The sequence below is a fragment of the Nipponia nippon genome, unplaced genomic scaffold (genome assembly GCF_047370975.1).
Source record: "Nipponia nippon isolate SJK-2023a ecotype South Korea unplaced genomic scaffold, ASM4737097v1 scaffold_38, whole genome shotgun sequence".
Taxonomy (NCBI): domain Eukaryota; kingdom Metazoa; phylum Chordata; class Aves; order Pelecaniformes; family Threskiornithidae; genus Nipponia; species Nipponia nippon.
In genome coordinates, this window is record NW_028262356.1 from 573864 (window position 1) to 600722 (window position 26859).

General features: G+C 71.5%; 4 protein-coding genes across 6 annotated transcripts; 1 reads left to right on the forward strand and 3 right to left on the reverse strand.

The window, feature by feature from the left end:
• Nucleotides 1-22: 22 nt before the first annotated feature.
• Nucleotides 23-3132, reverse strand: UBXN1 (UBX domain protein 1). Its single transcript, XM_087772916.1, has 7 exons — nt 3125-3132; nt 2880-3038; nt 1844-1987; nt 1237-1288; nt 922-1009; nt 573-830; nt 23-109 (listed from the first exon to the last, which is right to left on the reverse strand). Exons 1-7 carry the CDS (start codon nt 3130-3132, stop codon nt 60-62), a joined length of 759 nt encoding a protein of 252 aa, XP_087629042.1. The 3' UTR covers nt 23-59.
• BSCL2 (BSCL2 lipid droplet biogenesis associated, seipin) lies at nt 2907-9763 on the reverse strand. The gene is made up of 10 exons (XM_087773017.1): nt 9611-9763; nt 8398-8633; nt 7543-7624; nt 6535-6678; nt 6350-6451; nt 6128-6225; nt 5106-5247; nt 4965-5007; nt 3125-3178; nt 2907-3042 (listed from the first exon to the last, which is right to left on the reverse strand). Exons 1-9 carry the CDS (start codon nt 9746-9748, stop codon nt 3159-3161), a joined length of 1005 nt encoding a protein of 334 aa, XP_087629143.1. The 5' UTR covers nt 9749-9763; the 3' UTR covers nt 2907-3042; nt 3125-3158.
• A 448-nt stretch (nt 9764-10211) lies between these two features.
• On the forward strand, nt 10212-11972 carry GNG3 (G protein subunit gamma 3). Of its 2 annotated transcripts, none has more exons than XM_087773078.1 (3): nt 10212-10272; nt 11002-11094; nt 11163-11972. In XM_087773078.1, the coding sequence occupies exons 2-3, from the start codon at nt 11026-11028 to the stop codon at nt 11289-11291; spliced, it is 198 nt and encodes a 65-aa protein (XP_087629204.1). In that variant the 5' UTR covers nt 10212-10272; nt 11002-11025; the 3' UTR covers nt 11292-11972. The 2 variants fall into 2 exon arrangements, with proteins under 2 accessions (XP_087629204.1, XP_087629203.1); XM_087773077.1 differs by having other exon boundaries at nt 10226-10272; nt 10985-11094.
• Nucleotides 11973-12157: 185 nt separating this feature from the next.
• On the reverse strand, nt 12158-19556 carry LOC148053625 (adenylosuccinate synthetase isozyme 2-like). Of its 2 annotated transcripts, XM_087773095.1 has the most exons (13): nt 19257-19554; nt 18612-18714; nt 17159-17227; nt 16404-16454; nt 16227-16293; nt 16028-16137; nt 15713-15792; nt 15491-15617; nt 15220-15374; nt 14324-14448; nt 13440-13537; nt 13167-13316; nt 12158-12287 (listed from the first exon to the last, which is right to left on the reverse strand). In XM_087773095.1, exons 1-13 carry the CDS (start codon nt 19500-19502, stop codon nt 12235-12237), a joined length of 1434 nt encoding a protein of 477 aa, XP_087629221.1. In that variant the 5' UTR covers nt 19503-19554; the 3' UTR covers nt 12158-12234. The 2 variants fall into 2 exon arrangements, with proteins under 2 accessions (XP_087629221.1, XP_087629222.1); XM_087773096.1 differs by lacking the exon at nt 16404-16454 and having other exon boundaries at nt 19257-19556.
• Nucleotides 19557-26859: the final 7303 nt, after the last annotated feature.

The following is a 26859-nucleotide window of genomic DNA, read 5'->3' on the forward strand; positions in this document are numbered from 1 at the left end:
AGGTTTATTGGGGGGGGAGGGGCCCCGGGGGGGGGTTGCCCCCAGCCCCGCCCCCCCCCTCAGCCCCCCTCCTTCTTGGCCACGATGAGGACGGCGGAGGGCACCAGGCCTGGGGGGAGGGGAGAGAAGGGGGGACCCCCTGAGCATCGACACCCCCCCACCCCCCCCAGGGGCCCCCCAAACCCCTGGGGACCCCCCCCAAAACCCTGCCCCCCCCCCCCCCGGAGGCTCCCCCAAACCCTGCCCCCCTCCCCCAGTGACACCCCAAACCCCTTGGGGCCCCCCAAACCCTGCCCCCCCCCCAGGGCCCCTCCCCCCAAACCCCCCGGGGACCCCCCAAACCCTGCCCCCCCAGGGCCCCTCCCCCCAAACCCTTTGGGCCCCCCAAACCCCCCGGGGACCCCCCAAACCCTGCCCCCCCCCCACGGCCCCCCCAACCCCCCAGGGGCCCCCCAAACCCTGCCCCGCCCCCCGGGCCCCTCCCCCCAAACCCTTTGGGCCCCCCCCAAACCCCCTGGGGGCCCCCCCCAAACCCTTTGGGCCCCCCTCCCCCCCCGCCCCCTCCCCCCTACCCAGCTCCTGCAGGGGCTTCTCCATGTCCTCCTCCGTGAAGAGGCGGCGGGGGAAGGCCGTCCGCAGGCTGAAGCCCTCGCCGCTACTGGGAGCACTGGGAGCACCGGTGGTGCCGGTACTGGGAGCACTGGGAGCACCGGTGGTGCCGGTACCGGGGGCGGCGGCGCCGCGGTGCAGCTCGACGTAGAGGCGCACGGCCGCCAGCGGCTCCTTGGCTCGGAAGCTCTGGGTCAGCGCCCGCCCGTCCGGTAGCCGCACCTGTGGGGGAGGGGAGGGGGGGAGGGGATCAGATCCCCCCCCCCCCCCCCGGGATCCATCCCCTCCCCTCCCCCCCCCCCCGGCGCCGTCCCTGGATCCGGCACTGCTCGTACTCCCGCGGGCCGGCGGGGGCGGGGGGCGGCGGGGGCGGCGCGGCGGGGGCAGGGCCCGGCCCGAACTGCGGGGGGGAGGGGGGAAATCCGCTGGATCCTGGGCGGGATCCCCCGCGCCCAGCCCCCCACCCGCCGGGATCCCGCCGGGATCCGCCCGCCCAGCGGGGGGGGGCCCCCCCCCCCCTCCCCCCATCAGCCGGGCGGGAGCCACTCGATCCCGGCGGGATCCGCTCACCCCTCCCCCACCCCCCCACCCCCCCCCAACTGGGATCCACTGGATCCGGCTCCTCACCTTCTGGGCTCGCTCCGCCTTGTCCCGCTCGATCCTCTCCCGCACCCGCTGCCTGCCGGGAGGGGGGGGAGGGGTGGGGGGGGGCCCCAAGGGGTTTGGGGGATCCCCCCCCCCCCCTCCCCCCCGGCTTTGGGGGATCCCCTGGGGTTTGGGGGATTCCCCTCCCCCACCCCGGGTTTGGGGGGGGTCCCCTCCTGGGGGGCGCGGGGGGGGGGGGGGGGTGGGGTAGACCCCAGGAGTTTTGGGGGGCCCCAAGGGTTTGGGAATCCCCTCCCCCACCCCACCCCCCCAAGGTTTTGGGAAACCTCCCCCGGGGGAGGGGGGAGCCCCCACCTTTTGGGGGGGGTCCCCAGGGGGTTGGGGCGGTTCCCCCCCCCCTTTTTGGGGGTCCCCCCCTTTTGGGGTCCCCCCCCCCTTTTTGGGGGGTCCCCCCCTTTTGGGGTCCCCCCCTCCCTTTTTGGGGTCCCCCCCCCAGGGGTTTGGGGCTGGGGGAGCCCTGGGGGGGTTACGGCGTCCCCAGGGCTCCGGGGTCCCCCCCCCCCCCCGGGTTTTGGGGACCCCCCCCGGGTTTTGGGGTCCCCCCCCCCGGGTTTGGGGGTGCCCCCACCTCGCCAGCCGCTCCTCGGCCCGCTCCCGCCGCCGCTCTTCGGCCTCGCGCCGCTGCTCCTCCTCCCGCAGCCGCTGCCGCAGCCGGGCCAACTCCTGCCCCCGCCGCCGCCGCTCCCGCTCCTCCCCCGCCTGCGCCCGCAGCCTGGGGGGGCCCCGCACCCCAAAACTGGGGGGGGACCCCAAAAGGGGGGGGGGGGCGGACGACACACACCCCCCCCCCAATCTGCACCCCCAAAGCGGGGGGAGCCTCCTCTGCCCTCCCCCCCCCCCCCCGGGATCCCCCCTCACTGGGCGCCTTAAACTGGGGGAACCCCCCCCCTGCACCCCCAAACTGGGGGCCCCCCCCAAACCAGGGGCCCCCCCCGCACCCCCAAACTGGGGGAACCCCCCCCAAACCAGGGACCCCCCCGCACACCCAAACTGGGGACCCCCCCCAAACTGGGGACCCCCCCCACACCAGTGACCCCCCCTGCCCCCCCAAACTGGGGGAACCCCCCCAAACCAGTGACCCCCCCGCACACCCAAACTGGGGACCCCCCAAACCAGTGACCCCCCGCACCCCCAAACTGGGGGAACCCCCCCACTGGGCCCCTAAACTGGGGACCCCCCAAACCAGTGACCCCCCTGCACCCCCAAACTGGGGGAACCCCCCAAACCAGTGACCCCCCTGCACCCCCAAACTGGGGGAACCCCCCAAACCAGTGACCCCCCCGCACCCCCAAACTGGGGACCCCCCAAACCAGTGACCCCCCGCACCTCCAAACTGGGGGAACCCCCCACTGGGCCCCTAAACTGGGGACCCCCCCAAACCAGTGACCCCCCAAACCAGTGACCCCCCCCGCACCCCCAAACTGGGGACCCCCCCCAAACCAGTGACCCCCCCAGCACCCCCAAACTGGGGGAACCCCCCCACTGGGCCCCTAAACTGGGGACCCCCCCAAACCAGTGACCCCCCCAGCCCCCCCAAACTGGGGGATTCCCCCCCCCCCGCCCCCGCCGACACCGGGGGGGGTCCCCAAGCGCCCCTCCCCCACCTCCGCTCCTCCTCCTCCTCCGCCGTCAGCGGCCGCCGGGTCCCGGTGGGGGCGGGGGCGGGGGTGGGGGTGGGGGTGCTCCCCCCGCCCCCCCCCGGGGGCCCCTCCCCCCTCCTCCTCCTCCTCCTCCTCCTCCTCGGGGTCCTCCCCGTGCGCCACCAGCCTGGGGGGAGGGGCACGGCGTTGGGGGGCGGTGGGAGGGGGGAGGGGACACGGGGGGTTGGGGGTGGGGGAGGGGCACCCACCAGTCCATGGCCGCCTCCACGCCCCGGTTCCCGGTCAGCGCCAGCGCCTTCGCCCTGCGGGGACCGGAGTCACCGGGACCGGAGCCACCGGTTCCCTCCGCCGCCTTCCCCCTCCCCCCCCCGGGCCCGCGTTACCGGAACCCCCCCCCCCCCCCCGCGTTACCGACCCCCCCCCCCCCCCGCGTTACCGGACCCCCCCCCCCCCCCCGCGTTACCGGACCCCCCGGTGCCCGGCCCCGCTCTCACGCTCGCCCCGGCCCGAAGCCCATCTCCACCAGCGCCTCCAGCGCCCCCCGCTCCATGGCGGCACCGGTGCCCCGCCCCCCTCCTCCTCCTCCTCCTCCTCCTCCCCCCGCCGCCGCCGCCGCCGCCGCCGCCAGGAAGGGGCGGGGCCGCGCGGGTCACGTGGCGCTGTTTGGTCACGTGGCGCTGGGCTGGGCGGGGGGGGGGGGGGCGGGAGAGCGGCGTCACGTGGTCGACGGCGGCCGGACGGGGGTGGGCGGAGGCGCGAGCGCGATCGGGAGGGGGGAGGGGCACAGCCCCACACGTGGGGGGTGGGGGGAGGGGCACAGACCCACACACCCACACTTGGGGGGGGGGAGAGCGGGGGAGGGGGCACAGCCCCACACTTGGGGGGTGGGGGGAGGGGCACAGACCCACACGTGGGGGGGGAGAGCGGGGGGAGGGGCCCAGCCCCACACGTGCGGGGTGGGGGGGGGGGCACAGCCCCACACTTGGGGGGGAGAGCGGGGGGAGGGGCACAGCCCCACACGTGGGGGGCAGAGCGGGGGAGGGGGCACAGCCCCACACGTGGGGGGTGGGGGAGGGGCAGAGCCCCACACTTGGGGGGCAGAGCGGGGGAGGGGCACAGCCCCACACTTGGGGGGGAGAGCGGGGGGAGGGGCACAGCCCCACACTTGGGGGGCAGAGCGGGGGCCGCCCCATCCCTCCCCACCTCAACGCAGTCCCGAGGCCCCCCCCCCCCGGCCCCTCCCCCCGCCCCCCCCCAGCCAAAGCCGCTCGCACCGAGTGGGGGAGGGGCGTTTATTGGTCCCCTCCGGGGGGGAGGGGCGGGAATGTCGCGGGGGGGCCAGGGTCGGGCCCCGGGGGGGGGGAGGGGAGGGGGGGTCAGGAGCTGGAGCAGACGGGGCGGGGGCGGGGGGCGGGGGGGGGGAGGGGCAGGGCTGCCCGTCCTGGGGGAGGGGGGGCCCGGCTGTGGGGCCCCTCCCCCCCCCTCCTCCTCCTCCTCCTCCATGGGGGGCTGGGGGGCTGCCGTGAGCAGGGGGGCTCGGCCTCTGCGGGGGGAGGGGAGAGCTGTGGGCAGCCCCTCCCCCACCCTGGGTGCTCCCCCCCACCCCACCCCCCCGCCTGGGGGGGGGGGGGGGGATTGGGGTGCCCCACCCCCCCCCCACCTTCGCTCGGCTCCGCGGCCCCCAGGATCTCGGGGGGGTCCACCCTCCTCGGGGGGGCCTGGGGGGGGAGGGGAACACCTGGACCCCTCCCCCACCCCCAAGACACCACCCCCCAACGCCCCCCAATACCCCAACCCCTCCCCCCAGCGCCCCACCCCCACCCAAGAGCCCCCCAAATACCCTCATCCCCTCCCCCCCGAAGCCCCCCACTGCCCCCTCCCCCAAATCCCCCCAGCCCCCACCCCCTTGGCCCCCTCCCCTCCCCCAACGGCCCCCTCCCCTCCCCCCCATGGCCCCCCCAAAGACCCCAGCCCCCCACCCCCCAAAGAACCCTCCAAAACCCCACCCCCTTCCCCTCCTCCCCCAAACACCCCCACCCCCCAATACCCCAGCCCCTCCCCCCTCCCCCACCCCTCCCCCCCACGCACCCTCCCCCTCCTGGGTGGCTCCGGGCCCCTCGCTCCGCCTCGCCTGCGGGTGGGGGGAGGGGAAGGGGGTGAGTAAGGACCGGGGGGGGGGGGTGTGTTGTGGTCCCCCGCCCCTCCCCCCCCCCCCGCGATGGGGCTCACCTGGGGGGGGAGGGGCGGGCGGGGCCAGAGGCTGCCCCACACCCACTGCAGGTACCCGGCGAGGACGATGATGGTGAGGAAGGCGAAGTTGCCGGCGACCCCCAGGAGGGCGGAGGTGAGGGGGAAGTGGTAGAGCAGGTACCTGGGGGGAGGGGCGCGGCTGGGGGCGGGGCCACGGGGCGGGGGGGCGGGGCCACGGGGCTGCGCTACGGGGCTGGGGGGCTGGGCTGGGTGTATGGGGTGGGGTTGGGGGCGGGGCCATGGAGCTGGGTTGGGGGGCTGGGCTATGGGGGATGGGCCGTGGGGCTGCGCTATGGGGCTGGGCTGTGGGGGATGGGCCGTGGGGCTGCGCTATGGGGCTGCGCTGTGGGGGATGGGCCGTGGGGGATGGGCCGTGGGGCTGCGCTATGGGGCTGGGCTGTGGGGGATGGGCCGTGGGGGATGGGCCATGGGGCTGCGCTATGGGGCTGGGCTGTGGGGCTGGGCCATGGGGTCTGGGCTGTGGGGCTGCGCTATGGGGCTGGGCTGTGGGGCTGGGCCATGGGGGATGGGCTGTGGGGCTGCGCTATGGGGCTGGGCTGTGGGGCTGCGCTATGGGGGATGGGCTGTGGGGCTGCACTATGGGGCTGGGCTGTGGGGCTGGGCCGTGGGGCTGTGCTGTGGGGCTGGGCCATGGGGCTGCACTATGGGGCTGCGCTATGGGGCTGGGCTGTGGGGCTGCGCTATGGGGCATGGCTGTGGGGCTGGGCCATGGGGCTGCGCTGTGGGGCTGCGCTATGGGGGATGGGCCATGGGGTCTGGGCTGTGGGGCTGCGCTATGGGGCTGGGCTGTGGGGCTGGGCCGTGGGGCTGTGCTGTGGGGCTGGGCCATGGGGCTGCGCTATGGGGCTGCGCTATGGGGCTGGGCTGTGGGGGATGGGCCATGGGGGATGGGCTGTGGGGCTGCGCTATGGGTCTGGGCCGTGGGGCTGTGCCATGGGGCTGTGCCGTGGGGCTGCGCTATGGGGCTGGGCCCCCCTTACCGCAGGCCGGTGAAGTGCGCGTGGACGCGCAGGCGGGCGCCGTAGACCTGGACGCGTTTGCTCTGGAGCTCCAGCGCCGCCCCCAGCGTCGGGGCGTACTTGGGGGGCGAGAGGCCGTTAATGGCGGCGGGGGGCCCCGACCCCCACCCCCCACCCCCACCCCCCCCCCCCACCCCCCCCGGCGCCCACCGAATCCTCGCGGTAATGGGAGAAGAGCTCGACCTCCAGCGTCTGCTTCTGCTCGGCGAAGCCGGCGAGGAAGAGGCCGGCGAAGGCCACGGTGTCCAGGGTGCGGAGGAGGCGGGAGCGGTAATGCAGCATGGCCTGGGGGGAGGGGACGGACAAAAATGGGGTGAGGGGACCCCAAACCCCCCCCCCACCCCCCCAAAGCGTGGGGCGGCACTGACCGCCCGGGCGGCGGAGGCGAGGGGGCGGCCGCCGGCGCCGTAGCAGGTGATGGCGACCATGAACATCCCCAGGTCCCGGTTCACCGGCGACTCCGGCAGCTCCAGCTCCAGGGAGATGCGGTAGAGCTGCCCGTAGAGCAGCACCTGCGGGGGACGGAGGGGCTGCCCCACGGCCGGACCCACGGATCCTGGGGGGGGGGGGCACGGCCCAGCCCCCTGCACCGCCGGCTCCAGCCCCACGGATCTGTGGGGCACCCGTCCCGCCTCTATCCGCACCTGGGTGCAGCCCCACGGATCTGTGGGGCACCCGTCCCGCCTCTATACAGACCCACCTCCAGCCCCATAGATCTGTGGGGTGCACAGCCTGCCCCCGTTCAGCCCCATGGAGGTGGGGGGTGGCCACCCCAACCCCCCCCCAGCCTCACAGATCTATGGGGCACCGACCTCCCCCCCCAGCCCCACGGATCTATGGGGCCCCTCCCCAACCCCCCCCTCCAGCCCCACGGATCTATGGGGCACCGACCCCCCCTCCAGCCCCACAGATCTATGGGGCACCAACCTCCCCCTCCAGCCCCACGGATCTATGGGGCACCGACTCCCCCTCCAGCCCCACGGATCTATGGGGCACCGACCTCCCCCCCAGCCCCACGGATCTATGGGGCCCCTCCCCAACCCCCCCTCCAGCCCCACGGATCTATGGGGCACCGACCTCCCCCCCAGCCCCACAGATCTATGGGGCACCGACCCCCCCAGCCCCACGGATCTATGGGGCACCGACCCCCCCCCCCAGCCCCACAGATCTATGGCGCACCGACCTCCCCCCAGCCCCACGGATCTATGGGGCCCCTCCCCAACCCCCCCCCCAGCCCCACGGATCTATGGGGCACCGACCCCCCCCCAGCCCCACGGATCTATGGGGCCCCTCCCCAACCCCCCCCAGCCCCACGGATCTATGGGGCACCGACCCCCCCCAGCCCCACGGATCTATGGGGCGCCCCACAGACTCACCTTCTCCCTGTTGTCCCCCAACAAGGAGACGTTGGCGGTGGGGAAGGAGCAGAGCCCCGGCCCCGGGGAGCCGCAATCCGTCCTGGGGGGCGAAAAATGTGGGGCGGGGGGGTGAAAAGAGGGGGGAGGGGGGCAAAAAAAGGGGGGGGGAGGGGGTAGAAAAGGGGGGAGGGGTTTGAAATATGGGGGGTGGGGGTTGAAAAAGGGGGAGGGGGATAAAAGGGGGGTAAAATGGGGGGAGGGGGTGAAAAGGGGGGTAAAATGGGGGGAGGGGGTAAAAAAGTGGGGGAGGGGTTTAAAAAGGGGGGAGGGGTTTAAAAATGTGGGGTGGGGGTTAAAAAGGGGGGTTAAAAAGGGGGGAGGGGGTGAAGAAAGGGGGGAGGGGGTGAAGAAAGGGGGAGGGGGTAAAAAAGTGGGGGAGGGGGTTAAAAAGGGGGGAGGGGGTTAAAAAAAGGGGGAGGGGTTTAAAAAGGGGGGAGGGGTTTTAAAAATGTGGGGCGGGGGTTGATAAAGTGGGGGAGGGGGATACTAAATGGGGGAGGGGGTGAAAAAGTGGGGGAGGGGGGTAAAGAAGGGGGGAAGGATGTAGGAAATGGGGGAGGGGGTTGAAAAAAGGGGGAGGGGGTTGAAAAATGTGGGGCGGGGGGGATAAAAAAAGGGGGGGGGGAGGGGTTTCAAAAGAGAGGGGAGGGGCTTGAAAGTGTGGGGTGGGGGGTTGAAGAAGTGGGGGAGGGGGATAATGAAAGGGGCAATGGGGGTGGAAAAAGGGGGGGGGGGAGAAGGGGGGCGGGGGAGGGTGGGGGGGAGGGGCGGAGGGGGGGGAGGGGCGGAGAAGGGGGTCAGCCCCCGCCCCACCTGAAGGCGAGGTGGACGGGGCGGACGAAGGCCTGGGTGGGGACGTAGGAGTAGTAGAAGCTGCCGTAGAGGAAGATGGCGGCCCAGAGGAGGAGGAGGGCGGCGCAGGCCAGGACCCCCGCCCGCAGCGCCGCCCGCCGCGCCCGCAGCAGCAACATGGCCGCCGTCGCCTGGCCCCACTGCAGGAGGGGCGTCGGCCCCGCCGCCATGCTGCGCCCCGGGGGAGCCCCATGGGGCTGGAACGGGGAGGGGGAAAGGGGGTTGGGCGGGGCAGGGCGGGGCGCAGGCGGGCGGAGGCGCCCCATAGATCTGGGGGGCTTCGGCCCGCCTCCGTACACGCCCACCTCCAGCCCCACAGATCTATGGGGCACCCGCCCCACCTCTATACACGCCCACCTCCAGCCCCATAGATCTATGGGGCACCCGCCCCACCTCTATACACGCCCACCTCCAGCCCCATAGATCTGTGGGGCACCCGCCCCACCTCTATACATGCCCACCCCCAGCCCCATAGATCTATGGGGCACCCGCCCCACCTCTATACACGCCCAACTCCAGCCCCATAGATCTGGGGGGCACCCAGCCCGCCTCTTCACACACCCAGCTCCAGCCCCCCGGATCTATGGGGCACCCCCAGCCCCATAGAAGTGTAGGGCACAGCCCCCCCCGGGCCCACACTTCAGCCCCACAGATCCATGGGGCAGCCCCCGCCCCCCAGCCCCACGGATCCATGGGGCAGCCCCCGCCCCCCGCCCCCCAGATCCATGGGGCAGCCCCCACCCCCAAATCCATGGGGCAGCCCCCGCCCCCCGCCCCACGGATCCACGGGGCAGCCCCCCGCCCCCCAGCCCCACGGATCCATGGGGCAGCCCCCCGCCCCCCGCCCCCCGGATCCATGGGGCAGCCCCCTCCCCCCGCCCCACGGATCCATGGGGCAGCCCCCACCCCCCAAATCCATGGGGCAGCCCCCGCCCCCCGCCCCCCGGATCCATGGGGCAGCCCCCCGCCCCCCGCCCCACGGATCCATGGGGCAGCCCCCACCCCCCAAATCCATGGGGCAGCCCCCGCCCCCCCGCCCCACGGATCCATGGGGCAGCCCCCCGCCCCCCAGCCCCACGGATCCATGGGGCAGCCCCCGCCCCCCGCCCCACGGATCCATGGGGCAGCCCCCCGCCCCCCGCCCCCCGGATCCATGGGGCAGCCCCCCCACTACCGGCAGCCGAAGCCGGACGCGTCCCGCTCCTCCCCGCCGCGCCCCACCCGAGCCCCGCCCACTGCCCCGCCCCTTCCGGGCGAGAGGCCACGCCCACTGCGGGTCCCGCGGCCTGGCGGGCTCCGCCCTCGTCTCCATGGCAACGGGAGGGCGGGGGGAAGGGGCGAGGGGGATCTATAGGGCGCGATAGGACCTATAGGGAGGGGCGGGGCCTCTGGGGAGAGGCGGGGCCGGGGGGCTGGGGTGGGGGCGACCTATAGGGAACGAAGGGGTGGGGGGAGGGGTCTGGGGGGTCCTATAGGGAGTGGGGGAGGGGAGCCCCATAGGGCGCTGTAGGGCCCCGGGGGGCCCATAGGGAGGTGGGGGAGGGGTCTGGGGGGCCCCATAGGGAGCGGGGGGGCGATGGGGGATGGGCGGATGGGGGGCGGAGGGGGGGGGGGTCCCATCGCCCTGCCCCCCCCCCCCCGGCCACACCCAATGCCGCATCCAGCGGGGGGGTGGGGGTGTCCTCGCCCTCCCCCCCCCGCCCCCCCCCCAGCCCGGGGGGGGGGGGGGGGGCGGGGCGGGGGGGGGGGCGGGGGCATTCTCCCCCCCCCCCTCGTTTGGTTGCACCCGCTCCGAGCATCGCCCGGCACCGATCGCGGCTCCGGATCCAGCCCGAGGTGGGGGGGGGGGGGGGGAGGGGAGGGGGGAGGGGGGAGGGGAAGGGGGTGCGGAGAGATTTTGCGGGGGGGGGGGCTGCGCATTGCGGGGGGGCGGGGGGGGATGGGAATTTGGGGGTGGGGGGCGAGGTGGGGGAGGGGGGATTGGGGGGGGTGGGATGGGGGGAATTGGGGGGCGGGAGGATTTGGGGGGCAAAGGGGGAGGGGGGGCATTGGAGGGTGGGGGAGGGGCAGCAGAGCAGCCGGGAATTTGGGGGGGGATTGAGGGGGGAATTGGGGGGGAGGGGGAGCTGGAGATGTGGGGGGAGGGGCAGCGGCGTGCTCGCGAATTGGGGGAGAGGACCCAGCCCCCCATGTTGGGGGTGGGGCCCCCCGCCCCCCTCCTGCTTTTGGGGGGGGGCAGCCCCCTATTATGGGGTGGGGGAGGGGGGAGGGGACCCAGCCCCCCCTATTATGGGGGGAGGGGGGGGAGAGGACCCAGCCCCCTATTATGGGGTGGGGGAGGGGGGAGAGGGACCCAGCCCCCCATACTGTGGGGTGGGGGAGGGGCGGCCCCCCCCAATTCTATTTGGGGGGGGGGGGCACCAACCCAGCCCCCCACCAACAGGGGGGTTTTGGGGGGGGGGGGGGGGCGGGGCACGCGACCCCCAAATGGGGCATGGAGGGTATGTGGGGGAGGGGACCCCCCTCCATTTGCCCCTCCCCCCCCCAGCCCCCCCCCCCATGAAGGGCGAGACCCCCGTCAACAGCACCATGAGCATCGGCCAGGCCCGCAAGATGGTGGAGCAGCTGAAGATCGAGGCCAGCATGTGCCGGATAAAGGTGGGGGGTGGGGGAGGGGCGGGGGGGGATGGGGGGGGGTCTCTACTGACCCCCTCCCCCCCCCCCAGGTGTCGAAGGCGGCGGCCGACCTGATGACGTACTGCGACGCCCACGCCTGCGAGGACCCGCTCATCACCCCCGTCCCCACCTCCGAGAACCCCTTCCGCGAGAAGAAGTTCTTCTGCGCCCTCCTCTGAGGCCTGCCCCACAACTTGGGGGGCAGCCCCACAACTTGGGGGGCGGGCCCGTCCCTTGGGGGGGCGGGGGAGGGGCGGGCGCGCACTTCGCAGGGGGCCGCGCCGCAACTCGGGGAGCAGCCTCGCGACTTGGGGGGGGGTGGGGGGTGGGGTGTGCCCCACACTTAGGGGGCAGCCCCACAACTTGGGGGGCAGGCCCATAACTTGGGGGGGGGGGGCAGGCACGCACTTAGGGGGCTGCATCGCACATGGGGGGGAGCGGGGACTACAGCACAACTTGGGGGGGCTATGGCACCACTTGGGGGGCTGCCCCACACTTAGGGGGCAGCCCCACAACTTGGGGGGGTGGGGGGGCCAGGCGCACACTTGGGGGGGCTGCATCGTACTTAGGGGGCCGCGCCGCAACTCGGGGAGCAGCCTCGTGACTTGGGGGGGTTGTGCCCCACACTTAGGGGGCAGCCCCCCAACTTGGGGGGCAGGCCCATAACCTGGGGGCAGGCACGCACTTAGGGGGCTGCATCGCACATGGGGGGGGGGGGCTACAGCACAACTTGAGGGGGGCTATGGCACCACTTGGGGGGGCTGCCCCACACTTAGGGGGCAGCCCCACAACTTGGGGGGCTGCCCCACATCCCTATGGGGGGGGGGGGTGTTCTGCCCCGCTGCACACAGAGGAACGACGCTGGGGGGGGAGGGGGTCCCACAAGTGGGGGGTCCCCCCCTCCCCCACCCCAAATTAGGGCCCCGCCCCCCGCCCCCACCCCCCCATCCCCCCGCCCCACAGAGCACCCGGAGCCTCCGCGGTGAAAAATAAAAGCCCCGGCGTTTATCCCGAGCTCTGTACAGCGAAAATGGCGGCCGCCGGCATTTTGGGGGGGGGGGGGAGGGGTGCGGCCCTGGAGTGTGGGGGGAGGGGTGGGGGGTGCGGCCCCTCCCCCCACCCTCAGAAGACTTTGATGATGGACTCGCGGAACTTGCCCACGCCGACCCACTTCACTGCGGGGGGAGGGGAAGGGGGGAGATGGGGGGGGGGGGGGTCGTCGTCGTCGTCGTCGTCCCCCCCAAAACCCCCGCGCCCCTCCCCCAACGCCCCCCCGCGATGGGGACTCCCCATCCCCTCACAACCCCCCCATCCCCCCTAAGATCCCCCCGCCCCACCCCCCCATGGGGTCCCCCATCCCCCCTCCAAGACCCCCCTCCCCCTGTCCCCTCCCCCCATGGGGACATCCCCACCCCTTCCCCCGCCCCTCCCCCACAATGGCGACAACCCCCCCCATCCCCTCTAAGATCTCCCCTCCCCCTTCCTATGGGGACCCCCCACCCCTTCCCCTGCCCCTCCCCCACAATGGCCCCCCTCCCCCCACAACGCCCTCCAAGATCCCCCCTCCCCCTGCCCCTCCCCCCACAACCCCCTCCAAGTTCCCCCCTCCCCCACAATGGGGCTCCCCCTCCCCCGTCCCCCTCCAAGATCCCCCTCCCCCTCGCCCCTCCCCCCACAACCACCTCCAAGTTCCCCCCTCCCCCCGCCCCTCCCCCACAATGGGCCCCCCCATCCCCCCTCCAAGATCCCCCCGCCCCTCCCCCCACAACCCCCTCCAAGCTCCCCCCTCCCCCCGCCCCTCCCCCGCAATAGGGCCCCCCCCCGTCCCCCCTCCAAGCTCCCCCTCCCCTCCCCCCACAATGGGGCCCCCCGTCCCCCTCCCCCCACAACCCCCTCCAAGCTCCCCCCTCCCCTCCCCCCACAACCCCCTCCAAGCTCCCCCCTCCCCCCGCCCCTCCCCCGCAATAGGGCCCCCCTCCCCCGTCCCCCCTCCAAGCTCCCCCTCCCCCGCCCCTCCCCCCACAACCCCCTCCAAGTCCCCGCCCCTCCCCCACCTGGCACCCCCAGCTGCCTCTCCACGAAGCGGACGTAGGCCTGGGCCTGGGCCGGCAGCTCCCCGAAGCCCCGCGCCCCCTCGGTGCTGCGCCCCCAGCCCGGCAGCGTCTCGTACCGCACCGCCACGCGCCGCAGCAGCTCCTGGTTGGCTGGGGGGGGGGGGAGGGGAGCGCCCCGAAATGAGGGGGGGGGGGCGGGGGGAACAACAACAACAACAACAACAACAACACCCCCACCCCCCCCCCTCCCCCGCCCGGCCCCTTCCCCCTCACCTGGGAAGTGGGGGATGGGCTGCCCGTCCAGGTAGTACTCCACCCCCACCTTGATCTCGGGGAAGGCGTCGAGGATGTCCAGCTTGGTCAGGGCCAGCCTGGGGGGGGAGGGGCGACACGGAGGGGGGGAGGGGCTCCTCAGTGGGGGAGGGGGTGAAGCGGGGGGGGGGGGGGGTGGGGGTGGGGGCGGTAGGCGAGGGGAGGAGGGGGGTTGAGTAATGGGGGAGGGGGTGAATCCAGGGGGAGGGGGGCAGCCCAGGGGGAGGGGGTTAATTAATGGGGGAGGGGGTTAATTGGGGGGAGGGGTGTTAATCCGGGGGGGTGGTGTAAAATTGAGGGGGTTAATGGAGGGGGAGGGGCTTAATGGAGGGGGAGGGGTAATGGGAGGGAGGGGCTAATGGAGGAGAGGAGCGAATGAGGGGGAGGGGCAATGTGGGGGAGGGGCCAATGAGGGGGCGGGGATAATGGCAGGGGAGGGGCAATGTGGGGGAGGGGCCAATGAAGGGGAGGGGCCAATGAGGGGGCAGGGCTAATGGCAGGGGGAGGGGCATTAATGGAGGGGAGGGGCATTAATGGGGGAGGGGTAATGGCAGGGGGCGGGGCTAACGGCAGGGGCAGGGCAATGTGGGGGAGGGGCCAATGAGGGGGCAATGAGGGGGCGGGGCTAATGGCAGGGGGAAGGGCATTAATGGAGGGGGGAGTGCCAATGAAGGGGAGGGGCCAATGAGTGGGCGGGGCTAATGGCAGGGGAGTGGCATTAATGGATGGGAGGGGTATTGATGGAGGGAGAGGGGCGCTAATGGAGGGGGAGGGGCATTAATGGAGGGGGGGCTAATGGCAGGGGCGTGGCTAATGGCAGGGGGCGGGGCTAAGGGCGGACTCACGCGCTGAAGCCGTTGATCATGTGGGCGTAGCGCACCAGCACCAGGTCCAGCCAGCCGCAGCGCCGCCGCCGCCCCGTCGTCACCCCGAATTCCCGGCCCCGGGAACGCAGCAGCTCCCCGATTTCCTGGGGGGGGGGAGGGGGAGGCTCAGAGCCCCACCCCCACGTGCCGCCCCCCCCTCCCCCTCCCCCTCGTGTGGGTGCGGCTGGGGGGGGGAGGGGGCTCTGAGGGGGAACTGGGGGGGGAGGGAAAAGGGGGGGCACAGAGGGACCGTGGGAATTGGGGGGAGGGGAAAATGGGGGGGGGGCACAGAGGGACCCTGGGAATTGGGGGGGGGAGGGGAAATGGGGGGGGGCACAGAGGGACCCTGGGAATGGGGGGAGGGGAAAATGGGGGGGGGCACAGAGGGACCCTGGGAATGGGGGGAGGGGAAAATGGGGGGGGGCACAGAGGGACGCCGGGAATTGGGGGGAGGGGAAAATGGGGGGAGGGGCACAGAGGGACCCCAGGAATTGGGGGGAGGGGAAAATGGGGGGGGCACAGAGGGACCCCGGGAATTGGGGGGAGGGGAAATGGGGGGGGGCACAGAGGGACCCTGGGAATGGGGGGAGGGGAAATGGGGGGGGGCACAGAGGGACCCTGGGAATGGGGGGAGGGGAAAATGGGGGGGGCACAGAGGGACCCCGGGAATTGGGGGGGGGGAGGGGAAGGGGGGGCAGAGGGGGACCCTGGGAATTGGGGGGGAGGGGAAGGGGGGGCGGAGAGGGACCCGGGGAATTGGGGGGGAGGGGAAATGGGGGGTCCCGGGTCCTGTGGAGGGAAGGGGGTGCACGGGGGGGGGGGGGGGGGGGGGGGTGTCCCCCCCATTTGGGGGGCGCCCCCCCCTCCCCCCTCACGTTGTCCTGCTCGGTGGGGAAGGTCCCGACGCCCACGCGGGTGGTGTAGGCCTTCAGCACCCCGTAAACCTTCCCGATGTAGCGGGGGGGCACCCCCAAACCCGTGCAGACCCCCCCCACCGTGCAGTTGGAGGAGGTGACGGAGGGATACGTCCCTGCAAGGCGGGGGGGGGGGGGAGGGGAGAGAACCAAGAGATGAACCCCCCCCCCCCAAAAAAAAACCACAGCAGCCCCCTCCCCCACCCCCCAAAATGTCCGCCCCCTCCGGTACCGAAGTCGATGTCCAGCAGCGCCGCGTTGGCCCCCTCCACCAGGATTTTTTTGGGGGGCCCGTGGAGGGTTTGGTGCATGAAATAAACCCCGTCCTTCACCAGGGGCCGGATCCGCTCGGCGTAAATCTGGGGGGGGAGGGGGGGGAAGGGGACGGCGGCCATGTTGGGGGGGGGAGGGGAGGCGCGGGTTTTGGGGTGAAAGACGGGGGTTTGGAGGTCACCTTCAGCTGCCGCAGCTCGGCCTCGGTGTCGATGCTCAAAGCGGGGTACGTCGCCTTGTAGTGCTGCGCCAGCGCCTCGAATCTGGGGGGGGGGGGGGGGGGGGGGGGGGGGTGCTGACCCTCCCCCACCCCCCCCCCCCCCAACCCCCGCGCAGGAACTGGGGTCCAAGCACAAAAAAGTGGGGGACCCCTCCCCCCCAATCCCCTTGGGGTGCCAAAAGTGGGGGGGATGGGGGGGCCCACAGATTTTGGGGGGGGGGGGGGGGATCCCCCTCCCCCCCCTCCCCCCCTCCCCCTCCCCTCCCCCAAAACCTCATTTTTTCGAAAATTGCCCAAAATCGGCCAAAAGGTCGCAAATGCGCAGGCCGGCGCGGGCGGCTTTGGCGGCGTAGACGGGGCCGATCCCCTTCCCGGTGGTGCCCAAACTGCGGGGAGGCAATGAAATGGGGGGAGGGGGGGGAGGGGGGAGGGGGGAGGGGAACCCCCCCCAAAAGTGTTGGGGACCCCCCCTCACTTCTTGCCGCCCTGCTGCTGCCGCTGCTGCTCCTGGATGCCGTCGACGGCTTGGTGGAAGTCAAATACTGGGGGGGGGGGGCAAGAAAAAGGGGGAGGGGGTGGTGAGGGGAGGGGGGGGAGGGACACCCCCCAAAATTGTCCCCCGTCTCCCCCTCCCCCAGCGTCGGGGGCTCACCGATGTGGGCGCGGTCGGAGATGACGGTGCGGGACTCCCAGCCCTGCAGGCCTGCGGGGGGGGGGGGGGGGGGGGCAAGGGGGAAATTGGGGGGGGGGGGGCACCCCCAAAAAAATTGGGGGGCACAGAGACCCCAGGAATTGGGGGGGGGGGGGGGTGTTCAGGAATTGGGGGAGGGGGTCCCGGGAAGGGTGGGGGGTCCCAGGAATTAGGGGGGGGGGCCCAGGAAGGGGGAAGGGCAGGAATTGGGGGGTCCCAGGCATTCGGGGGGGGTCCCAGGAATTGGGGGAGGGGTCCCAGGAAGGGGAGGGGGGCAGGAATTGGGGGGGTCCCAGGAAGGAGGGGGGTCCCCCAGGAATTGGGGGAGGGGGTGTTCCAGGAAGGGGAGGGGTCCCAGGAAGGGGGGGGTGTCCCAGGAATGGGGGGGGGTCCTGGGAAGGGGGAAGGGCAGGAATTGGGGGGTCCCAGGAATTGGGGGAGGGGTCCCATGAAGGGGGAGGGGGCAGGAATTGGGGGGGTCCCAGGAAGGAGGGGGGTCCCCCAGGAATTGGGGGAGGGGGTGTTCCAGGAAGGGGAGGGGTCCCAGGAAGGGGGGGGTCCTGGGAAGGGGGAAGGGCAGGAATTGGGGGGTCTCAGGAATTGGGGGAGGGGTTCCATGAAGGGGGAGGGGGGCAGGAATTGGGGGGGGTCCCAGGAAGGGGGGGGGAGGGGGGACCCCCCCGCTTTGGGGGTGCGGGGGGGGGAGGGGGGCTCACCGGGGCCCTTCTGCAGGTTCTTCTCGGCTTCTTCAAAGAGCCCGGGGAGGTGGATGACGACTCCGTTACCTGGGGGGCGAGGAGGAGGAAGGTGAGGAGGAAGAGGAGGAGGAAGAAGAGAAGGAGGAGGAGGAAGAGGAGGGAGAGGAGGGAGAGGAGGAGGAGGAGGAGGAGGGAGAGGAGGGAGAGGAGGAGGAGGAGGAGGAGGAGGAGGAGGAGGAGGAGGAGGAGGAGGAGGAGGAGGAGGAGGAGGAGGAGGAGGAGGAGGAGGAGGAGGAAGGGGAGAGCATCCCATCCGCTCACTGATGGAGGTGGCCTTACAGTTGAGATGGAGGAAGAGGAAGAGGGGAGGAAGAAGGGAGGAAGAGGGGAGGAAGAAGGGAGGAAGGCCCCCTCGCTCACCAATAAAGGAGGTGGCCCTGTGGCTGAAGACTGAGGAAGAGGAAGATGGGGAGGAAGAGGGGGAGGAAGAAGGGAGGAAGAAGGGAGGAAGAAGGGAGGAAGAAGGGAGGAAGAAGGGAGGAAGAAGGGAGGAAGAAGGGAGGAAGAAGGGAGGAAGAAGGGAGGAAGAGGGGGAGGAAGAGGGGGAGGAAGAGGGGGAGGAAGATGAAGGCCCCCACACTCTGATGAAAGAGATGGCCCTGGGGTTGAGAATGGAGGAAGAGGAAGACGGGGAGGAAGAAGGGAGGAAGAGGGGGAGGAAGAGGAAGGCCCCCCCCACTCAGGAACGAAGGAGGGGGCCCTGTGGTTGATGGTGGAGAAAGAGAAAGGAGGAAGAGGAGGAAGAAGGGAGGAAGGAGGAAGAGGAAGGCCCCATCGCTCCGTGATGAAGGACAGACCACTGCCGTTGAAGGTGGAGGAAGAGGAAGAGGGGGAGGAAGAGGGGAAGACATGGAGGAAGATGGGGGAGGAAGGAACATGGGGGAGGAAGATGAGGAGGAGGAAGATGGGGGGGGAAGATGGGGGAGGAAGACGAGGAGGAGGAAGACGGGGGAGGAGGAAGATGGGGAGGAAGAAGACGGGGGAGGAAGAAGACGGGGGAGGAAGAGAAGGAGGAAGACGAGGAGGAGGAAGATGGGGGAGGAGGAAGACGGGGGGAGGAAGATGGGGGGAGGAAGATGGGGGGAAGATGGGGGAGGAAGATGGGGGAGGAGGAAGATGGGGGAGGAGGAAGACGGGGGAGGAGGAAGACGGGGGAGGAGGAGGACGGGGGGGGAGGGAGAGGGGGGAGGAAGAGGAGGTGGGAAGAAGAGGGGGAGGAAGAGGAGGAAGGCCCTGCCCTCACCGAGGAAGGAGGCGGCCTGGCGGTTGCCAATGGAGGAAGAGGAAGGAGGGGGGAGGGAGTGGAGGAAGAGGGGGAGGAAGAGGGGGAGGGGGAGGAGGAGGAGGAGGAGGAGGAGGGGGAGGAGGAGGAGGGGGAGGAGGAGGAGGAGGAGGAAGGCCCCGCCCTCACCGAGGAAGGAGGTGGCCCGGCGGTTGAGGACGCCGCTGGGCAGGAGGTGGAAGTCGTACTCCACCTGGTCGACCACCACCGTGTGCCCCGCGTTGTTCCCCCCCTGCGGGACGGGGGTGAGGGGGGGCGGCACCCCCAAACCGGGGGGGGGCCCAAAGCCCCGGGGGCCCCCTCCCCCCCCCCCCCCGAGCCCCATGGGACCCCCGAGCCCCTCCCCCATCCCCTCAGCAGCCCCCCCAAAAGCCCCCTCCCATCCCCACGGGACCCCCCAGACCCCCCATCCCCCCAGGGACCCCCCAAAAGCCCCCCATCCCCACGGGACCCCCCAGACCCCCCATCCCCACAGGACCCCCCAAAAGCCCCCCCATCCCCATGGGACCCCCCCCAAGTCCCCCTCAGCCCCATGGGACCCCCCCATTCCCACAGGGACCCCCTAAATCCTCCCCCTCATCCCCACGGGACCCCCCCCCCCCCCAAGTCCCCCCCATCCCCACGGGACCCCCCATCCCCACAGGGACCCCCCAAAAGCCCCCCCATCCCCACGGGACCCCCCCCATCCCCCCAGGGACCCCCCAAAAGCCCCCCCATCCCCACGGGCCCCCCCCAGACCCCCCCACCCCCCCAAAGGGCCCCCCCAGCCCCCACCTGGCAGCGGCAGACCAGGTCGGCGTCCATGGCGAGCAGATCCACCACCTTCCCCTTCCCCTCATCGCCCCACTGCGCCCCCAGCACCACCGTCAACCGGTTCCCGGCCTCGCCCTCCCCCGCCGCCCTCGCCCGCTTCGCCCCGGCCCCGGGCCTGGCCCCGTCGCCGCCGGCCCCGGCCCCGGCCCCGGCCCCGGCCCCGTCCCGCCGGCCCGGCCATGCCTCCCGCTCCCCCGCGCCCAACATGGCGGCGCCCGGGGCGGCTTCAACCGCGCGCCTTCGCCCGCCGCCATCACGGCCCCGCGCATGCGCGCCCTGCGCCGCCGGCCCCAAGATGGCGCCTCCCTTCCCAAAATGGCGGCGCGCTGATGCCTACCCCCCCCCCACCACCACCACCACCGCTGCCATGGCAACCGGGCCCCTCCACCAGGCCCAGGCCTAGGCCCTGAGCCAGGCCTAGGCCCCTCAACCAGGCCCCGTAACTAAGCCCAGGCCCAGGCCTTGGCCCGGGCCTCTGAGCCAGGCCTAAGCCCCTCAACCAGGCCCCTCAACCAGGCCTAGGCCCCGTAACTAGGCCCAGACCCAGGCCCCTGCGCCAGGCTTACACCCCTGAACCAGGCCCAGGCCCCACAACTAAACCCAGTCACTTCAATCAGGCCTAGGCCCAGGCTTAGGCTCCCCAAACCAGGCCCTGAAGCCAGGCCTAAGCCCCCGCAACCAGACCCAGGCCTGGGCCCAGCCCCCTGAACCAGGCCTAAGCCCCCCCAACCAGGCCCAGACCCAGGCCTGGGACCCCCCAGCCAGACCCAAGCCCCTCAACTAGGCTGAGCCCCCCCAGCCCAGGCCTAGGCCTAGACCCAGGCCCTGGCCGCTGAACCAGGCCTAAGCCCTCCAACCAGACCCAGAGCCAGGCTCCCCAACCTGGCCCAGACCCTTAAGCCAGGCCTAACCACCCCAACCAGGCCTGGGACCCCCAAATCAGGCCCAGAGCCAGACCCCCAACCCGGCCCAGACCCTTAAGCCAGGCCTAAGCCCCCCAACCAGGCCCTCCCACCCAGCACAACCCCTTAAGCCAGGCCTAAGGCCCCCAACCAGGCCTGGGACCCAAAAATCAGGCCCAGAGCCAGGCCCCCCAACCTGGCCCAGACCCTTAAGCCAGGCCTAACCACCCCAACCAGGCCTGGGACCCCCAAATCAGGCCCTCCAACCAAGCCCAGCCCCTTAAGGCAGGCCTAAGGCCCCCAACCAGGCTTGGGACCCCCAAATCAGGCCCCCCCAACGCAGCCCAGCCCCTTAAGCCAGGCCTAAGCACCCCAACCAGGCCTGGGACCCCCAAATCAGGCCCTCCAACCTGGCCCAGCCGCTTAAGCCAGGCCTAAGGCCCCCAACCAGGCCCTCCCACCCAGCACGACCCCTTAAGCCAGGCCTAAGCCCCCCAACCAAGCCTGGGACCCCCAAATCAGGCCCAGAGCCAGGCACCCCAACCCAACCCAGCCACTTAAGCCAGGCCTAAGCACCCCAACCAGGCCTGGGACCCCCAAATCAGGCCCAGAGCCAGGTCCCCCAACCCGGCCCAGCCCCTTAAGGCAGGCCTAACCCGCCCAACCAGGCCTGGGACCCCCAAATAAGGCCCAGAGCCAGGCCCCCCAACCTGGCCCAGCCCCTTAAGCCAGGCCTAAGGCCCCCAACCAGGCCCTCCCACCCAGCACAACCCCTTAAGGCAGGCCTAAGCCCCCCAACCAGGCCTGGGACCCCCAAATCAGGCCCAGAGCCAGGCCCCCCCAACCCAGCCCAGCCTCTTAAGCCAGGCCTAAGCCCCCCAACCAGGCCTGGGACTCCCAAATCAGGCCCCCCAACCCGGCCCAGCCCCTTAAGCCAGGCCTAAGGCCCCCAACCAGGCTTGGGACCCAAAATTCAGGCCCAGAGCCAGGTCCCCCAACCCGGCCCAGCCCCTTAAGCCAGGCCTAAGCCCCCCAACCAGGCCTGGGACCCCCAAATCAGGCCCTCCAGCCAAGCCCAGCCCCTTAAGCCAGGCCTAACCCCCCCAACCAGGCCCTCCAACCCAGCCCAGCCCCTTAAGCCAGGCCTAAGCCCCCCCAACCAGGCCTGGGACCCCCAAATCAGGCCCAGAGCCAGGTCCCCCAACGCAGCCCAGCCCCTTAAGCCAGGCCTAACCCCCCCAACCAGGCCTGGGACCCCCAAATCAGGCCCAGAGCCAGGTCCCCCAACCCGGCCCAGCCCCTTAAGCCAGGCCTAAGGCCCCCAACCAGGCCCTCCAACCCAGCCCAGCCCCTTAAGCCAGGCCTAAGCACCCCAACCAGGCCTGGGACCCCCAAATCAGGCCCAGAGCCAGGCCCCCCAACCTGGCCCAGCCCCTTAAGCCAAGCCTAAGCCGCCCAACCAGGCCTGGGACCCCCAAATCAGGCCCAGAGCCAGGCCCCCCAACCTGGCCCAGACCCTTAAGCCAGGCCTAACCCCCCCAACCAGGCCTGGGACCCCCAAATTAGGCCCAGAGCCAGGTCCCCCAACCCGGCCCAGCCCCTTAAGCCAGGCCTAAGGCCCCCAACCAGGCCCTCCAATCCAGCCCAGCCCCTTAAGCCAGGCCTAAGCCCCCAACCAGGCCTGGGACCCCCAAATCAGGCTCCCCAACCAGGCCCAGCCCCTTAAGCCAGGCCTAAGGCCCCCAACCAGGCCTGGGACCCAAAAATCAGGCCCAGAGCCAGGCACCCCAACCCGGCCCAGCCTCTTAAGCCAGGCCTAAGGCCCCCAACCAGGCCTGGGACCCCCAAATCAGGCCCAGAGCCAGGCCCCCCAACCCAGCCCAGCCGCTTAAGCCAGGCCTAAGGCCCCCAACCAGGCCTGGGACCCCCAAATCAGGCCCAGAGCTAGGCTCCCCAACCTGGCCCAGCCCCTTAAGCCAGGCCTAACCCCCCCAACCAGGCCTGGGACCCCCAAATTAGGCCCAGAGCCAGGTCCCCCAACCCGGCCCAGCCCCTTAAGCCAGGCCTAAGGCCCCCAACCAGGCCCTCCAATCCAGCCCAGCCCCTTAAGCCAGGCCTAAGCCCCCAACCAGGCCTGGGACCCCCAAATCAGGCTCCCCAACCAGGCCCAGCCCCTTAAGCCAGGCCTAAGGCCCCCAACCAGGCCTGGGACCCCCAAATCAGGCCCAGAGCCAGGCCCCCCAACCCAGCCCAGCCGCTTAAGCCAGGCCTAAGGCCCCCAACCAGGCCTGGGACCCCCAAATCAGGCCCAGAGCCAGGTCCCCCAACCCGGCCCAGCCCCTTAAGCCAGGCCTAAGGCCCCCAACCAGGCCTAGGACCCCCAAATCAGGCCCAGAGCCAGGCCCCCCAACCCGGCCCAGCCGCTTAAGCCAGGCCTAACCCCCCAACCAGGCCTGGGGCCCCCAAATCAGGCCCTCCAACCCAGCCCAGCCCCTTAAGCCAGGCCTAACCCCCCAACCAGGCCTGGGACCCCCAAATCAGGCCCAGAGCCAGGTCCCCCAACCCGGCCCAGACCCTTAAGCCAGGCCTAAGGCCCCCAACCAGGCCTGGGACCCCCAAATCAGGCCCAGAGCCAGGCCCCCCAACCCAGCCCAGCCGCTTAAGCCAGGCCTAAGGCCCCCAACCAGGCCTGGGACCCCCAAATCAGGCCCAGAGCCAGGTCCCCCAACCCGGCCCAGCCCCTTAAGCCAGGCCTAAGGCCCCCAACCAGGCCTAGGACCCCCAAATCAGGCCCAGAGCCAGGCCCCCCAACCCGGCCCAGCCGCTTAAGCCAGGCCAGAGCCCCCCAACCAGGCCTGGGACCCCCAAATCAGGCCCTCCAGCCAAGCCCAGCCCCTTAAGCCAGGCCTAACCCGCCCAACCAGGCCTGGGACCCCCAAATAAGGCCCAGAGCCAGGCCCCCCAACCCGGCCCAGACCCTTAAGCCAGGCCTAAGCCCCCAAACCAGGCCTGGGACCCCCAAATCAGGCCCAGAGCCAGGCCCCCCAACCCGGCCCAGCCTCTTAAGCCAGGCCTAAGGCCCGCAACCAGGCCTGGGACCCCCAAATCAGGCCCCCCCAACCCGGCCCAGCCCCTTAAGCCAGGCCTAAGGCCCCCAACCAGGCCTGGGGCCCAAAAATCAGGCCCTCCAACCTGGCCCAGCCCCTTAAGCCAGGCTTAAGGCCCCCAAACAGGCCCTCCAACCCAGCCCAGCCCCTTAAGCCAGGCCTAAGGCCCCCAACCAGGCCTAGGACCCCCAAATCAGGCCCAGAGCCAGGCCCCCCAACCCGGCCCAGCCTCTTAAGCCAGGCCTAAGGCCCCCAACCAGGCCTGGGACCCCCAAATCAGGCCCCCCCAACCCGGCCCAGCCGCTTAAGCCAGGCCTAACCCCCCAACCAGGCCTGGGGCCCCCAAATCAGGCCCTCTAACCTGGCCCAGCCCCTTAAGCCAGGCCTAAGGCCCCCAACCAGGCTTGGGACCCAAAATTCAGGCCCAGAGCCAGGTCCCCCAACCCGGCCCAGACCCTTAAGCCAGGCCTAAGCCCCCCAACCAGGCCTGGGACCCCCAAATCCGGCCCAGAGCCAGGCCCCCAACCCGGCCCAGCCTCTTAAGCCAGGCCTAAGGCCCGCAACCAGGCCTGGGACCCCCAAATCAGGCCCCCCCAACCCGGCCCAGCCCCTTAAGCCAGGCCTAAGGCCCCCAACCAGGCCTGGGGCCCAAAAATCAGGCCCTCCAACCTGGCCCAGCCCCTTAAGCCAGGCTTAAGGCCCCCAAACAGGCCCTCCAACCCAGCCCAGACCCTTAAGCCAGGCCTAACCCCCCAACCAGGCCTGGGACCCCCAAATCAGGCCCAGAGCCAGGCCCCCAACCCAGCCCAGACCCTTAAGCCAGGCCTAAGGCCCCCAACCAGGCCCTCCCACCCAGCCCAGCCCCTTAAGCCAGGCCTAACCCCCCCAACCAGGCCTGGGACCCCCAAATCAGGCCCAGAGCCAGGTCCCCCAACCCGGCCCAGCCCCTTAAGCCAGGCCTAAGCCCCCAAACCAGGCCTGGGACCCCCAAATAAGGCCCAGAGCCAGGCCCCCCAACCTGGCCCAGCCCCTTAAGCCAAGCCTAAGCCGCCCAACCAGGCCTGGGACCCCCAAATCAGGCCCAGAGCCAGGCCCCCCAACCTGGCCCAGACCCTTAAGCCAGGCCTAAGGCCCCCAATCAGGCCTAGGACCCCCAAATCAGGCCCAGAGCTAGGCTCCCCAACCTGGCCCAGCCCCTTAAGCCAGGCCTAACCCCCCCAACCAGGCCTGGGACCCCCAAATTAGGCCCAGAGCCAGGTCCCCCAACTCGGCCCAGCCCCTTAAGCCAGGCCTAAGGCCCCCAACCAGGCCCTCCAATCCAGCCCAGCCCCTTAAGCCAGGCCTAAGCCCCCAACCAGGCCTGGGACCCCCAAATCAGGCTCCCCAACCAGGCCCAGCCCCTTAAGCCAGGCCTAAGGCCCCCAACCAGGCCTAGGACCCCCAAATCAGGCCCAGAGCCAGGCCCCCCAACCCGGCCCAGCCGCTTAAGCCAGGCCTAACCCCCCAACCAGGCCTGGGGCCCCCAAATCAGGCCCTCCAACCCAGCCCAGCCCCTTAAGCCAGGCCTAACCCCCCAACCAGGCCTGGGACCCCCAAATCAGGCCCAGAGCCAGGTCCCCCAACCCGGCCCAGCCCCTTAAGCCAGGCCTAAGGCCCCCAACCAGGCCTGGGACCCCCAAATAAGGCCCAGAGCCAGGCCCCCCAACCCGGCCCAGACCCTTAAGCCAGGCCTAAGCCCCCAAACCAGGCCTGGGACCCCCAAATCAGGCCCAGAGCCAGGCCCCCCAACCCGGCCCAGCCTCTTAAGCCAGGCCTAAGGCCCGCAACCAGGCCTGGGACCCCCAAATCAGGCCCAGAGCCAGGCCCCCCAACCCGGCCCAGCCCCTTAAGCCAGGCCTAACCCCCCAACCAGGCCTGGGGCCCCCAAATCAGGCCCTCCAACCCAGCCCAGCCCCTTAAGCCAGGCCTAAGGCCCCCAACCAGGCCTGGGACCCCCAAATAAGGCCCAGAGCCAGGCCCCCCAACCCGGCCCAGCCCCTTAAGCCAGGCCTAACCCCCCAACCAGGCCTGGGGCCCCCAAATCAGGCCCTCTAACCTGGCCCAGCCCCTTAAGCCAGGCCTAAGGCCCCCAACCAGGCTTGGGACCCAAAATTCAGGCCCAGAGCCAGGTCCCCCAACCCGGCCCAGACCCTTAAGCCAGGCCTAAGCCCCCCAACCAGGCCTGGGACCCCCAAATCAGGCCCAGAGCCAGGCCCCCCAACCCGGCCCAGCCTCTTAAGCCAGGCCTAAGGCCCCCAACCAGGCCTGGGGCCCAAAAATCAGGCCCTCCAACCTGGCCCAGCCCCTTAAGCCAGGCTTAAGGCCCCCAAACAGGCCCTCCAACCCAGCCCAGCCCCTTAAGCCAGGCCTAACCCCCCAACCAGGCCTGGGACCCCCAAATCAGGCCCAGAGCCAGGCCCCCCAACCCAGCCCAGACCCTTAAGCCAGGCCTAAGGCCCCCAACCAGGCCCTCCCACCCAGCCCAGCCCCTTAAGCCAGGCCTAACCCCCCCAACCAGGCCTGGGACCCCCAAATCAGGCCCAGAGCCAGGTCCCCCAACCCGGCCCAGCCCCTTAATCCAGGCCTAAGGCCCCCAACCAGGCCTGGGGCCCAAAAATCAGGCCCTCCAACCTGGCCCAGCCCCTTAAGCCAGGCTTAAGGCCCCCAAACAGGCCCTCCAACCCAGCCCAGCCCCTTAAGCCAGGCCTAAGGCCCCCAACCAGGCCTAGGACCCCCAAATCAGGCCCAGAGCCAGGCCCCCCAACCCGGCCCAGCCTCTTAAGCCAGGCCTAAGGCCCCCAACCAGGCCTGGGACCCCCGAATCAGGCCCCCCCAACCCGGCCCAGCCGCTTAAGCCAGGCCTAACCCCCCAACCAGGCCTGGGGCCCCCAAATCAGGCCCTCTAACCTGGCCCAGCCCCTTAAGCCAGGCCTAAGGCCCCCAACCAGGCTTGGGACCCAAAATTCAGGCCCAGAGCCAGGTCCCCCAACCCGGCCCAGACCCTTAAGCCAGGCCTAAGCCCCCCAACCAGGCCTGGGACCCCCAAATCAGGCCCAGAGCCAGGCCCCCCAACCCGGCCCAGCCTCTTAAGCCAGGCCTAAGGCCCGCAACCAGGCCTGGGACCCCCAAATCAGGCCCCCCCAACCCGGCCCAGCCCCTTAAGCCAGGCCTAAGGCCCCCAACCAGGCCTGGGGCCCAAAAATCAGGCCCTCCAACCTGGCCCAGCCCCTTAAGCCAGGCTTAAGGCCCCCAAACAGGCCCTCCAACCCAGCCCAGACCCTTAAGCCAGGCCTAACCCCCCAACCAGGCCTGGGACCCCCAAATCAGGCCCAGAGCCAGGCCCCCAACCCAGCCCAGACCCTTAAGCCAGGCCTAAGGCCCCCAACCAGGCCCTCCCACCCAGCCCAGCCCCTTAAGCCAGGCCTAACCCCCCCAACCAGGCCTGGGACCCCCAAATCAGGCCCAGAGCCAGGTCCCCCAACCTGGCCCAGCCCCTTAAGCCAGGCCTAAGCCCCC